The sequence below is a fragment of the Molothrus aeneus genome, chromosome 30 (genome assembly GCF_037042795.1).
Source record: "Molothrus aeneus isolate 106 chromosome 30, BPBGC_Maene_1.0, whole genome shotgun sequence".
Classification (NCBI taxonomy): Eukaryota; Metazoa; Chordata; class Aves; order Passeriformes; family Icteridae; genus Molothrus; species Molothrus aeneus.
The window spans coordinates 237832-251078 of NC_089675.1; the positions used below are offsets into that span (position 1 = coordinate 237832).

At 70.7% G+C, this 13247-nt stretch overlaps 2 protein-coding genes across 6 annotated transcripts; one reads left to right on the forward strand and one right to left on the reverse strand.

The window, feature by feature from the left end:
• The first annotated feature begins 376 nt into the window (after positions 1 to 376).
• TARBP2 (TARBP2 subunit of RISC loading complex) lies at positions 377 to 6971 on the forward strand. Of its 5 annotated transcripts, none has more exons than XM_066567608.1 (9): positions 377 to 480; positions 3139 to 3308; positions 3562 to 3661; positions 4113 to 4196; positions 4279 to 4351; positions 5558 to 5675; positions 5749 to 5876; positions 6169 to 6358; positions 6450 to 6971. In XM_066567608.1, the coding sequence occupies exons 2-9, from the start codon at positions 3149 to 3151 to the stop codon at positions 6605 to 6607; spliced, it is 1011 nt and encodes a 336-aa protein (XP_066423705.1). In that variant the 5' UTR covers positions 377 to 480; positions 3139 to 3148; the 3' UTR covers positions 6608 to 6971. The 5 variants fall into 5 exon arrangements, with proteins under 5 accessions (XP_066423705.1, XP_066423701.1, XP_066423702.1 ...); XM_066567604.1 differs by lacking the exon at positions 377 to 480 and adding an exon at positions 1402 to 1873; XM_066567607.1 differs by lacking the exon at positions 377 to 480 and adding an exon at positions 2572 to 2652.
• A 186-nt stretch (positions 6972 to 7157) lies between these two features.
• Positions 7158 to 7863, reverse strand: NPFF (neuropeptide FF-amide peptide precursor). Its single transcript, XM_066567550.1, has 3 exons — positions 7703 to 7863; positions 7502 to 7651; positions 7158 to 7275 (listed from the first exon to the last, which is right to left on the reverse strand). The coding sequence occupies exons 1-3, from the start codon at positions 7861 to 7863 to the stop codon at positions 7158 to 7160; spliced, it is 429 nt and encodes a 142-aa protein (XP_066423647.1).
• Positions 7864 to 13247: the final 5384 nt, after the last annotated feature.

Sequence of the window (13247 nt, forward strand, 5' to 3'; positions counted from 1 at the left end):
GGCGAGCGGTCAGCGGGGCCGGAGACCCCCGGGCACCCCCGGGACAGGGGCGAGCGGTGCGCGGGGCCGGAGCGAGCGGGACACCCCCAGAACGGGGGGGAGCGGTCAGCGGGGCCGGGGGCACCCCCGGAACATGGCGGTGACCCCCACACGCGTGTGACCCCCCCCGGTGCCCACGGGACCCCCAGACACGCGTGTGACCCCTTTACACTCGTGCGTGCCCCCCCCCCGTCCCCGCCGGGTCACCCCCGGGCACGCTCGGGGTAAACTGAGGCACGAGGGGTCCCGGGGGCGGGGGACGGTCGCCATGGCAACAGCGCGGCCGGCGGTGATGTCATCACTGAAATCGGGGGGGTTTGGGCGGGGGAGGGGCCGAGCGTCACCCCGAGGGACCCGCGGGGGAGGGGGCGCCACCCGCCCCTCCAGGTGTCGCGCGTGTCCCCCCGCGGTGACATCACGTCACAGGGTGACGTCATCCCGGTAAGGGAAGGGGCCTCCCCCCCCCACCCACCCCCGGGGAAACTGAGGCAGGAGCGGGGGGCGCGACCCGGGGGGGGGGCTGGGACAGAGCGGGGGGAGGGCGGCACTTGCGACAGGCGACAGCGCCGGGCCCGTGTCGCGACAGCGCAGCGTGGGAGGAGGGGAGCGGGGGCGAAACAGCGCCCCCGCCGGCGCGTCATGTCGGGACATGGCGCCCTGTCGCGACATGGGGGGGGGTTTGCGGGGGCCGTGGCGTGACGGGGGCAGGGGGGGATGGAGGGGTGCGCGCTCACGGGGGGAACCCGCGGGCACGCGCAGGGACTGGCGGGCGCGCGCGCACGCACCTGCCGCCGTTTGCACGCGCGCGTGGAAGGGGCCACGAGCGCGTGCACGGCCGGGGGGGGATGGGGGGGTCACGAGCGTGCACGCGCGTGTGCAAGGGGGGGGTCACGCGCGTGCAAGAGGCCGCGCGCATCCCCTCCCCCCCCCTCAGCCCCCCCAGCCCCCCGCGGCCGAGGGGGGAGGGGAGGGCGCGGCCCCCCCGGGCCTGGGGGGGGTCCCGGTGATGGGGGGGGGGCCCCGAGCCCCCCCCGGCCCCGCCGCCCCCCCCCGATCCCGGCGCATCCCCGGCCCTGCCCCCTCCCCCCATCCCGGCGCATCCCCCCCCCCCGAGCGGTGCCGGTACCTGGGGGGGCTCCGGGCCCTCGCCCGGGGGCGCCGCTGCTGCCGGGGGGTCCCGGGGGGTCCCGGTGCCGGGGGGGGCCCGGCGGTGCCGGTGCTGCGGGGCTGGGCCCGGCGGGCGGGGCCGGTACCGGGGCCGGGGCCGCGGTCGGGGCGAGCGGCGAGAACGGCCCCGCCCGACGGGAACGGCCCCGCCCCGGCCCCGCCCCGCGCACCGGAGAGACCGGCACGGGCACCGGGAGCCCCCCCGGCAGCGCCCCGGGACCGCGATGCTGCACCGGGACCGCACCGGGACCGCACCGGAACCGCGGTACCGCCCCGGGAACCGCCGCAGCGGACAGACCGGCACTGGGACCCAGATACCGCACCGGAACCCCGGTACCGCACCGGGACCCAGATACCGGCACCGGGACCCGGATACTGCACCGGGACCCAGATACCGGCACCGGGACCCGGATACTGCACCGGGAGAGACCGCACCGGGGAGCCCCCCCGACACCGCACCGGGACCCCCCGATACTGCCCCGGGACCCCCACTCGGCACCGGCTCCGGGACCGCTCTGACACCGGCACCGCTGCCGGGCCTGCACAGCCAGCACCGGGACTCCAACACCCGCCCCACCGGTGTCCCCGTGAGCCCGCCGGCACCGGCACCGGCACCGGCACCGGGCCCAGCAGCACGCGGGGCACCGTGGCCATCCCAGTGCTCCCAGTACGGGTGTCACAGTGCTCCCAGGACGGTGTCCCTTGGGTCCCAGTGCTCCCAGTAGGGTGGCCCTCCATCTCCAGTGCTCCCTGTGTGATCCCAGCGCTCCCACTCTGACCAGTGCCACCCCTGCCCCATTGTCCCCACTGTTCCCATTATCTCCCACTGTCCCCAATGTCCCCATTGTCCCCAATGTCCCCACTGTCCCCATTGCCCCCCACTGTCCCCACTGCCCCCCACTGTCCCCGTTATCCCCCACTGTCCCCATTATCCCCCACTGTCCCCATTGTCCCCCACTGTCCCCATTGTTCCCACTGTCCCCACTGTCCGCATTGTCCCTGGTGTCCCCACTGTCCCCAATGTCCCCATTGCCCCCACTGTTCCCATTATCCCCCACTGTACCCATTATCCCCATTGTCCCCATTGCTCCCCAATGTTCCCATGTCCCCACTGTCTCCATTGTCCCCATTGTTCCCTGACCCCTCTCGAGGGAAACTGAGGCACGGCCCCCTCCCCGCCCCTCCAGCACCACGTGACCCCGCTTCCCGCCTCCTCCGCGTTCCCGCCCTCCTCCTGGCGCGGGGGGGTATGGGAAGTGTAGTCCGCCGGAGGGCTGGCGGCGGCCGCGCGCCCTGCGGGCGGACTACAGTTCCCATCGCCCCCCGCGCGGCGCGGCGCTCCCGTGATGCCGCGCGCCCCCTGGCGGCGCGGGCGGCGGCCGGAGCGGCGGGGATGAGCGAGGAGGGGGCGGGCGGGGCCCGGCGGAGCGGCGGCGCCTTCCCCAGGTACCGGGACCCCCGGGGCCCCCCAGGGCTGTGCGGCTCCGCCCGGGGCCCCCCGGGGCTGCCCGGCACCGCCCGGGGCCCCCCGCGCTGGCGGCGGCGGGCGGGGTGGGGGCGGCCTAGGCCGGGCTCGGGCGGGGCAGGGGAGGGGAGAGGGAGGGGGGACAGCGCTGTCCCGGCGGTGTGTGGCACTGCCGTCCCTGTTCCCGGGTCCCGGCGACATCCCCTGACCGTGTCCCCGGCTGGCAGTGCCACCCCCGTGCCCCTGTCCCCACGCTGTGCCGGGGCTCCATCCCTGTCCCCGTGTCCCCAGGCTGTGTGGCAGTGCCACCGCTTCCCCTCATACTGCTGGGGCTCCATCCCCGTCCCCGTGTCATCACAGCACGCACAAATGCCCCCCCGCGTCCCCACACTCTGTGGCAGTGCCACCCCTGTCCCCGTGTCGCTGTCGCCGCCGTGTCCCACCCCCTGTCGCTGTCCGTGTCCCAGCCTGGAGCAGATGGTGGCGGCCAGCCCCGGGAAGACGCCCATCAGCCTCCTGCAGGAGTATGGCACTCGCCTAGGCCGGACCCCGGGCTACGACCTGCTCAAGGCCGAGGGCCAGGCCCACCAGCCCAACTTCACCTTCCGCGTCACGCTCGGGGACATCAGCTGCACCGGTGGGACCCCGACCCCCCTGGGGAGCCCCCAGAACGGCCCCAGGCCACCCTGTCCCTCCTGTCCCCTCGGGGACATCAGCTGCACCGGTGGGACCCCAAACCCAGGGACCCCCCTGGGGAGCTGTCCTGGGCCACCCTGCCGCTCTTGTCCCCACCCTGTCCCCCCTGTCAGCTGCACCGGTGAGACCCCAAAGCTCCCAGGGCCCCCCCGGTGTCCCTGAGGGGTCCCTGAGGGTCCCTGTGTGTCCCCCAGGGCAGGGTCCCAGCAAGAAGGCGGCCAAGCACAAGGCGGCCGAGGTGGCCCTGAGGCTGCTCAGAGGGGGGGGGGCCATGCTGGAGCCCCTGGAGCACAGGTGGGGGCTGGGGGGGGCTCTGGGGGTACCTGGGGGGCTCTGGGGGGCTCTGGGGGGAGGCGACATCCAGAGTAGTTTGGGGGCACCCAAGGGGGGCTGCGGGATCCTGCGGGGTGTGAGGGCTCTGCTGAGCTCGGGGGGGTCTGGGGGGGCTCTCAGGGGAGTCTGGGCGTTCCTGGGGGGATCTGGGGGCTCCCAGGGGAATCTGGGGGAGGGCTCTGGGGGCTCCCAGGGCAGCCTGGGGGTTCCAGGGGGGTCTGGGGTTCCCAGGGGAACCTGGGGGAGGGCTCTGGGGGCTCCCAGGGCAGCCTGGGGGTTCCAGGGGGGTCTGGGGGTTCCCAGGGGAATTTGGGGGAGGGGTCTGGGGGCTCCCAGGGCAGTCTGGCGGTTCAGGGGGGTCTGGGGGTCCCCATAACGCCTGGGGGTGTCTCTGACCCCTGCCCCCCCCCAGCTCTCCGTTCCCCCCGGAGCCCCCCGCAGAGCCCGGCCCCGCCGCGCCCCCCCCGGCCCCCGCCGCGCCCCCCCCCTCGCCCAGGTAAGGGGGGCCACCGTGTCCCCGCCCCCCCCAAACGCCCCCGGCCCCTCTGTGGGTGCCCCCTGACCCCTGTGCCCCACAGGGGCCCCCCCCTGGAGATGAAGACGCCGGTGTCCCCCCCCCAGGCCGAGTGCAACCCCGTGGGGGCTCTGCAGGTGGGTGCCACCTCCGGGGGGGACACCAGGGGACACCAACCGACCCCACCCACCTGCCCGGGCTGGGGGGACACGGCCCTGGGGGGGGGGACCTCACCCATCTGTGGGGTGGGGGGAACACGATGGCATCTGGGGGCTCTTCCTCATTTTGGGACAGTTGTTGCTGTTTTGGGGACAGTTACCTGCATTTTGGGGCTGCTCATCCCCATTTAGGGACAGTCATTCCCCTTTTGGGGCTGCTTATCCCCATTTAGGGACAACCATTCCCCTTTTGGGGCTGCCCATCCCCATTTAGGGACAGTCATTCCCCTTTTGGGGCTGCTTATCCCCATTTAGGGACAATCATTCCCCTTTTGGGGCTGCTCATCCCCATTTAGGGACAATCATTCCCATTTTGGGGCTGCTTATCCCCATTTAGGGACAATCATTCCCCTTTTGGGGCTGCCCATCCCCATTTAGGGACAATCATTCCCCTTTTGGGGCTGCCCATCCCCATTTAGGGACAGTCATTCCCATTTTGGGGCTGCTTATCCCCATTTAGGGACAATCATTCCCCTTTTGGGGCTGCTCATCCCCATTTAGGGACAATCATTCCCCTTTTGGGGCTGCTCATCCCCATTTAGGGACAATCATTCCCCTTTTGGGGCTGCTTATCCCCATTTAGGGACAATCATTCCCCTTTTGGGGCTGCTTATCCCCATTTAGGGACAATCATTCCCCTTTTGGGGCTGCTCATCCCCATTTAGGGACAGTCATTCCCATTTTGGGGCTGCTTATCCCCATTTAGGGACAATTATTCCCATTTTGGGGCTGCTTATCCCCATTTAGGGACATTTATTCCTGCTTTGGGTGGATTATCCCTCTTTTGAGGACAATTATCTCCATTTTGGGACCATTGTTCCCTTCTTGGTGCTGGTTATCCCCATTTGGGGACAGTTATGTCTGTTTTAGAGCTGCTTATCCCCATTTTGAGGACAATTATCCCCATTTTGGGGCCATTATTCCCATCTTGGTGCTGGTTATCCCCATTTTGAGGACAATTATCCCCATTTTGGGGCCGGTTATCCCCGTTTGGGGCCTCTATCTCCATTTTGGAGGCTGTTGCCCCCGTGTGGGGGCGCTGACGGTGGCTCGGGGCCGTCCCCACGTGGAGTGGCCGTGTGCCCAGGGCTGGCCGTGTGCCCAGGGGTGTCCATGTCCCCCCAGGAGCTGGTGGTGCAGAAGGGCTGGCGCCTGCCCGAGTACACGGTGACGCAGGAGTCGGGGCCGGCGCACCGCAAGGAGTTCACCATGACCTGCCGGGTGGAGCGGTTCGTGGAGATCGGTGAGGGTCCCGGGGGTCCCGGGGTCCCGGGCAGGGCTCCGGGGGTCCCAGCTCACGCCCAGCCCCTCCCCAGGCAGCGGCACCTCCAAGAAGCTGGCCAAGCGCAACGCGGCCGCCAAGATGCTGGTGAGGATCCACAACGTCCCCATGGAGCCACGCGACAGCAGCGAGGCCGAGGGCGAGGAGGACCAGTTCAACATGGTACCGGGGGCACTGGGAGGGACACGGGCACCCAGAGACACCCTGGGCTCACCCAGGGGCACCCAGAGACACCCTGGACTCACCCAGAGTCACCCCAGAGCCACCCAGAGCACCCCAGAGTCCCCTCTGCCCCCTGCTCCAGGCCGTGGGGAGGGCACCGCTGGATTTGGGGCTGTGGGTGGCCCCGGGGGTGTCCTGCGGTTCCCGGGGGGGTTCCCACACCTCAGGGGGTGGGGTCGGGGCAGACCCCGGGGGCTGGGCAGGTCCCCGAGCCCCGGTGCCCCCTCCCCAGACGTGCCCCCGGCTGGAGGGGCTGCGGGGCCGCGCCCCCGGCTGCACCTGGGACTCGCTGCGCAACTCGGCGGGCGAGAAGCTGGGCCAGCTGCGGAGCCGCGGGGGCAGCGCCGCGCCGGGGGGCGCCTGCGCCCTGCTGCAGGAGCTCTCGGAGGAGCAGAGCTTCGCCATCAGCTACCTCGACATCGGTGAGCCCCGGGCCCCCTCAGCCCGGCCCCGGCCCCCCGCGGGTGCCCCGGAGGTGCCCGGGGCCGTGGGGTGACCCCGCTGTGCCCCCAGACGCGCTGAGCCTCAGCGGGCTGCACCAGTGCCTGGTGGAGCTCTCCACGCAGCCGACCACGGTGTGCCACGGGTCAGCCCCGTCCCGCGACGGCGCCCGCGCCCAGGCGGCCCGGAACGCGCTGCAGTACCTGCGCATCATGGCCGGGGGCAAGTGAGCCCCGCCAGGCAAGGGAGCCCTGCCGGGGCAAGGGAGCCCTGCCCGGGGGCAGTCAAACCCTGCCCGGGGCAAGGGAGCCCTGCCCGGGGCAGTCAAACCCTGCCCGGGGCAGTCAAACCCTGCCCGGGGGCAATCGAGCCCCGCCGGGGCGGTGGCCACAGCTGCCCCCGGAGCCCCCGGGCAGCGCTCGGACCCTCTGGACGCGGCCCCCACCCGCGGCCACCGCCCCGACCCTGCTGCGGGTGGACGGACGGACGGACAGACGGACCTCAGGGCCCGGGGCCCCCCTCCGGCCTGGCCCCCCGTTCTGGAGGGTCCCCGGGTGCCATCGGCCCCCCAGAATAAAGCTGGGGGGGTTTGTACTCCCCGTGTCCGTGTCTGCTTGGGGCCGGCGGCGCCTGGGGCGCGGAGAAGGGCGGGAGCCGCGTCCCCCCCCTCCATCCCGGGGCAGAAGCAGAGGAGGGCTCGGGCTGGGGGGACAAATCGCTTTATTGGGGGACAGACGGAGCCCCCGAGGCGCCCGGGCCGGGCCGGGCTCGGGGCCGGGCTCAGCGGCGGCGGCCGAAGCGCTGCGGGGTCGCCATGGTCCAGAACGGGGCCGCCGGGGGGTCCCAGCTGCGGGGGCTGAGCCGGGCCTGGGGACCCCCCTGCAGCCCCCAGCCCGACCTGCGGGGGGACACGGCACCGTTAATCCGCACCGGGGACACCATGGGGACCGACAGAGGGACGGGGATGGACGGACGGACGGATGGGAATGGGCTGAACACGGACACGAAATGGAGCCCCCATCCCCGCACCCCCGACCCTTCTCAGGCACCCCAAACCCCCCTGTCCCACCTCCCGCGTCCCCGCGCTGTCCCCGACCCCCGGCCGGGCCCCCATCCGCGCTCACCTCGGCGGCGGCCGGGGGGCCCCGGGGGCGCGGCCGGGGCGCCGCAGGGACCGGAGCAGCGCTCCCAGGGCGGCGGCGGCGGCGGGGGGCGGCCCCGGGGGGGCGGCGGCGGCGGCCTGAGGCGGGGGAGGAGCGGGGCTCGCAGCGGTCCTGGAACCGCACAGCGACCCCAACCCCAACCCCGAGCATCCCCCCACAAACCGGACCCGCCGCTCCGACGGCGCGGCCGGGCCGGGGCTCACCGGGGCCGGGCCGGGGGTCCCGGGACAGGCGCGGGCGGAGCGCGGGGTCCCCGCCAGCAGCAGCAGCAGCAGCAGCAGCAGCAGCAGCAGCGCCGGGCGCCCCGCCATCGCCATCGCCATCGCCCCCGCCCTGCCGCCGCCGCCGCCTCTTATAGCCGGGCCGAGCCGGGCCGGGGGTCCCGGGGGAGCGGCGGGAGCAGCCCCGGCCCCGCCGCCGTTAATGAAACCCATTTAGCAGCCGCGACAGCCGCCCCCGGGGACGGACGGACGGACGGACGGATGGATGAGCGGACAGGGGAGCCCCGCACCGCCCGCCCCGCCCGGGCCCCGCAACCGGAACCGCCGGGGCTGCGGAGCGAGAGCCCCGGGACCCCCGAACTGCACCGGGACTTCACCAGGCCAGGACCCTTTGATACCGGGACCCCTCCCCTGTCCCGCGACCAGCCCCAGACCGGGACCCCTCCCCGGTTCCCCATCACCCCCACACCGGGACCCCTCCCCGGTTCCCATCACCCTCACACCGGGACCCCTCCCCGGTTCCCATCACCCCCACACCGGGACCCCTCCCCGGTTCCCCATCACCCCCAGACCGGGACCCCTCCCCGGTTCCCATCACCCCCACACCGGGACCCCTCCCCGGTCCCCATCACCCCCAGACCCCCCCGGTCCCCCCGCTCGGCCGGGTCTCGCTGCCGCCCCCCGGTGGTCGCTGCGCGCTCCTGCAGCCCCGACGGCGCGGCCGCGGCTCCCCCGACCCCAAACCAGCCGAAATCGCCCCAAAAAACGCACCCGGGGGCGCCCCGGGACACTGCGGTGGGCGGCAGTCCCGCGTCCAGCCGGTGCCACCCACACCGTGAACCCCGGGGTGTCCCCAGCCCGCACCCCCCACAAAGGGCAGCAGCCGGCGGCTCCTGGGTAATATTTAATGTTATATTTGCAGCATAAATAAAAGGCACGTTACATGTTTGGTATGACACGGCCGAGGGCGGGGGAGGCTGGGACGAGTCCCCCGGGTCCCCCCGCGGCCCCGGGCCCCGCGGGGCTGTGAGGACCCGCTCACAGGAGCCCGGGCGGGGCGGGGGTCCCTCGGGGGCTGCGGGGCTCGGGTCGGACCCGCGGCGGCCGCTCTACGATACATGGGTGCGTATACGCGTCGATATGGACTGATAAGATACTACACAGGTACTCGGGGTCCTTTTTGGCTTCTTCCATTATTGATCGTCAAAGCTCGTGGCACAAAGCAGCTGGGGGTGGGGGGCGCGCCCGGGACCCTCGTCCCGTGTCCCTTCGGCACCTCCCGGGCTCGATTTGGGGTCCCCTTGGGGCGAACGGAGCAGGAACGGGTCCAGGAGCCCCAAAATGTCACAATTCCCACCCGGGCCAAGAATCGCAGACCAAACACCGGGGCGGGGGGGAAATGGGACCAACTCTTCCCACCCCGCCCGATCCGCGGGGATTTGGAGGCTGAAGAGGGAGGAGGAGGAGGGAGGGAGCAGCAGCTCCCCCGGGGTCTGCAGCCACCCATCCGTTCCTATCCAGAATTCCATAAAATCCACAAACCCCGAACCCCGCAGCCGATCCCGCTCCCCGCGCTGCCCCAGCCCGGCCCCACCGGAGCCTTCGGACCCCGCGGAGCCGCGAGGAGCCCCCGGTGTCCCCGGGCCGCGGGCCCCGGCAGGGAGAGGGGACAGGAGAGGGGACAGGAGGGGACAGGAGGGGGAACAGGAGAGGGGACAGGAGGGGACAGGAGAGGGGACGGGAGGGGACAGGAGGGGGAACAGGAGAGGGGACAGGAGAGGGGACAGGAGGGGGAACAGGAGAGGACAGGAGAGGGGACAGGAGGGGGAACAGGAGAGGACAGGAGTGGGGACAGGAGTGGGGACAGGAGGGGGAACAGGAGGGGACAGGAGGGAGGCTCGGCCCCCGGGATGCCCGGGGCTGGCAGAGCAAAGTGCAGGCGCCCGGCGCTGCCGAGCAGGGCCAGGGAGGAATCGGCACGGAGCAGAATTGGGGGGGTTTGCCCCAAAACTGGTGACAAAGCGAGGCGGGGCTGCTTTTGGGGTAAAACACACGGGGAATGGGCACGGGAAGCTCCAACCCTGTGAGTGACCCAGGTACGGCCGGACCCGGACTCAGCTCGCTCCCGCTTGTCCCTGACCACCTTTGGAGCTTTCCTTTTTCGGGATTTGCAGAATTTTCAAGGCACTGGCGATGGGGGATGTGGGAATGGGGAGCTCGGGGCAGGGAGGGACGGGGGGAGCTGCTCCTGCACCCCCATCCCGAGGGGACCGCCAGGATTCCCGGGAAGAGCAGCGAGGCAGGACAGCCCCACCAGACAAAGCCCAGTCCTGGATTTTCAGGCCTTTGCTCGTTCCTGGTGCCGCCGCGAGGGCCCCACAGCAAACGGGGGAACCAGAGGGGAGCGGCCCCGAGCTCAGCTCCCCCTGCCCTCCTCTGCCCCGGATGGACACCCGGGCCCCCCATGCCACGGGAGGAGCTGCTGCACCCTGCACCCCCCGCCGCCCCCCAGGGATCCCCCAAAACGGCTCTGAGCCCTCCCTGGCCTCACCTGAGGGCCTCACCTGGGCCCTCCTGGCCACGCCCTGCAGCAGAAACACCCTGGTGGGGACAGGGAGTGCTGGAAACAGCCGGGAGCCCCAGACTGGGCTTTAGGAACAGCTTTAGGGGGAAAAGGGGGTCTGGGGGATGTGTGGGACCCCAACAGGAGATTCCCGGGGCTGGAGCACGGAGAGGAGCTGGGATGAGCAAGAGGAAAAAGGGGAGAGCGGGAGCAGCGACACAAACCCACCCTGACCCCGATCCCGGCTGAGGAAGAGCTGCCCAAGAGGGAGGGAGGGGTAGAAGCCGGATTCCATGCCTGGGAAAACCCAAACCTCGGTGCTGAGATCCCAGTCCCCTGCTCAGCCTTGGCTTTGGGTTTCGCTGTCCCTGGGAACCTTCCAAGCGTGGAGGAACCAACCAAAGTCACCTGGACAAACCAACCTGGCTCCAAAGTGGCGAGTGCGACCTGAGGGGGGCTTGGCTGAGGAGGGACCTGAGGGGCAGCAATGCCAGGGGCTGGAGCGGTTCCATGGACAGGGACAAGATTCCTTCCACATCCCAAAAACACATGGCAGCCCTTCCCATTCCCATATCCCATTTCCCATTCCCCATTATTTCCCATTCCCATTCCTATTCCCTATTCCCCATTATTCCTCATTATTCCCCATCATTCCCCATCATTCTCCATTATTCCCCATTATTCCCCATCATTTCCCATTCCCGGCTCCATCTGCGGTTCCTGGGGAAGCTCTGGAGCCACCCGGGCACACCCAGCACAGAGCCCGGTGTCCCCCCAGCAGCACAAGGGACCCGATCCCAGCTCCTGGCGTGGAGGGTGGCACCTGCCCCTGCCCAGCTCAGGGGTGGCTCCTTTGTCTGCCCCGGCCGGGCAGCGACAGAGGCTCGGTCCCCAAACCCCGACCCCGTTCCCGCTCCCTCCCTCAGAACAGTCCCGTGATTTAAGGCCACCATTACTGAGGTCACCGGGGTCCGTGAGGGGGAGCTGCTCCCAGGGCGTGCGCTGGGCTTGTCCAGGGCAGCCGGGGCTGGGTTTGGGTTTGGGTTTGCCCAGGCAGCCGGGGCTGGGTTTGGGTTTGCCCAGGGCAGCCGGGGCTGGGTTTGGCTTTGCCCAGGGAGCCGGGGCTGGGTTTGGCTTTGCCCAGGGAGCCGGGGCTGGGTTTGGGTTTGGGTTTGCCCAGGGTACCAGGGCTGGGTTTGGGTTTGGCTTTGCCCAGGGTACCAGGGCTGGGTTTGGCTTTGCCCAGGGTACCAGGGCTGGGTTTGGGTTTGGGTTTGCCCAGGGCAGCCGAGGCTGGGTTTGGCTTTGCCCAGGAAGCCGGGGCTGGGTTTGGGTTTGGCTTTGCCCAGGCAGCCGGGGCTGGGTTTGGCTTTGCCCAGGGAGCCAGGGCTGGGTTTGGGTTTGGGTTTGCCCAGGGAGCCGGGGCTGGGTTTGGGTTTGGGTTTGCCCAGGGCAGCCGGGGCTGGGTTTGGCTTTGCCCAGGGCAGCCGGGGCTGGGTTTGGCTTTGCCCAGGGTACCAGGGCTGGGTTTGGCTTTGCCCAGGGTACCAGGGCTGGGTTTGCCCAGGGAGCCGGGCTGGGGCCGCTCTGGGCACTCCCGTTGCTGTCACTGCCAGCTGGCCCTGCCTGTGTCCCACTCCCATTCCCTGGGAATGCAGGAGCAGCCCTGGCCAGGCCGTCCCTGTCCCAGCACCCGGCCCGGAGCAGCCCCTGAGCGCCTGGGGACCCGTCTGTCCCCAGCCCCACGCTGTCCCCTTGTCCCACACTGTCCCCAGCCCCATGCTGTCCCCTTGTCCCACGCTGTCCCCTTGTCCCACACTGTCCCCAGCCCCACGCTGTCCCCTTGTCCCACACTGTCCCCAGCCCCACGCTGTCCCCAGCCCCACGCTGTCCCCTTGTCCCACGCTGTCCCCTTGTCCCACACTGTCCCCAGCCCCACGCTGTCCCCTTGTCCCACGCTGTCCCCAGCCCCACGCTGTCCCCAGCCCCACGCTGTCCCCTTGTCCCACGCTGTCCCCAGCCCCACGCTGTCCCCAGCCCCACGCTGTCCCCTTGTCCCACACTGTCCCCAGCCCCACACTGTCCCCAGCCCCACGCTGTCCCCTTGTCCCACGCTGTCCCCTTGTCCCACGCTGTCCCCTTGTCCCAGCTGCTGGGGCACAAGCCCAGAGCAGTCCTGGCTCCCAAAACTCCCCCATGGCTGGGGCAGGGGCTGGGGCTGGGGCAGGGAGGAGCCCTCGGTCCCAGAGCCCAGAGCTCCAGGAGGCTCCTGGTGAAGGTGCAACAATTTGGGGAGTGGGGACAAGCCTGGGGGGCAGCACGGGGACAGCAGGGATGTCACAGCCTCCTGTGCCCCCTGCAGCATGGGGACAGCACATGGGGACAGCACGGAGTGCCACAGCCCCCTGCCCGGGGACAGCACGGAGTGTCCCCAGAGTGCCACAGCCCCCTGCCCGGGGACAGCACGGAGTGTCCCCGGAGTGCCACAGCCCCCTGCCCGGGGACAGCACAGAGTGTCCCCAGAGTGCCACAGCCCCCTGCCCGGGGACAGCACGGAGTGTCCCCAGAGTGCCACAGCCCCCTGCCCGGGGACAGCACGGAGTGTCCCCGGAGTGCCACAGCCCCCTGCCCGGGGACAGGGCCAGCACCTGGGGCTCCCCAGATTTAGTGTCAGCCACAGGAGCCCTGAACCCGCCCTCCCTGGGGCTCCATTGGGGGGGAAAGCGCCAGAGCCGCCCTTAACTCAAACTGAACCAGAACCAGAAGAACAGAACCCAGACAGGAGAGGGAAGGTCCCAGAGCCCTGTGGAACAGAACCCCAGACAGGAGAGGGAAGGTCCTGGTGCCCCATGGAACACAAGCCCAGACAGGACAGGGAAGGTCCCTGCGGTGCCCCTCAGAACAGACCCCAGGAGGGACAGGG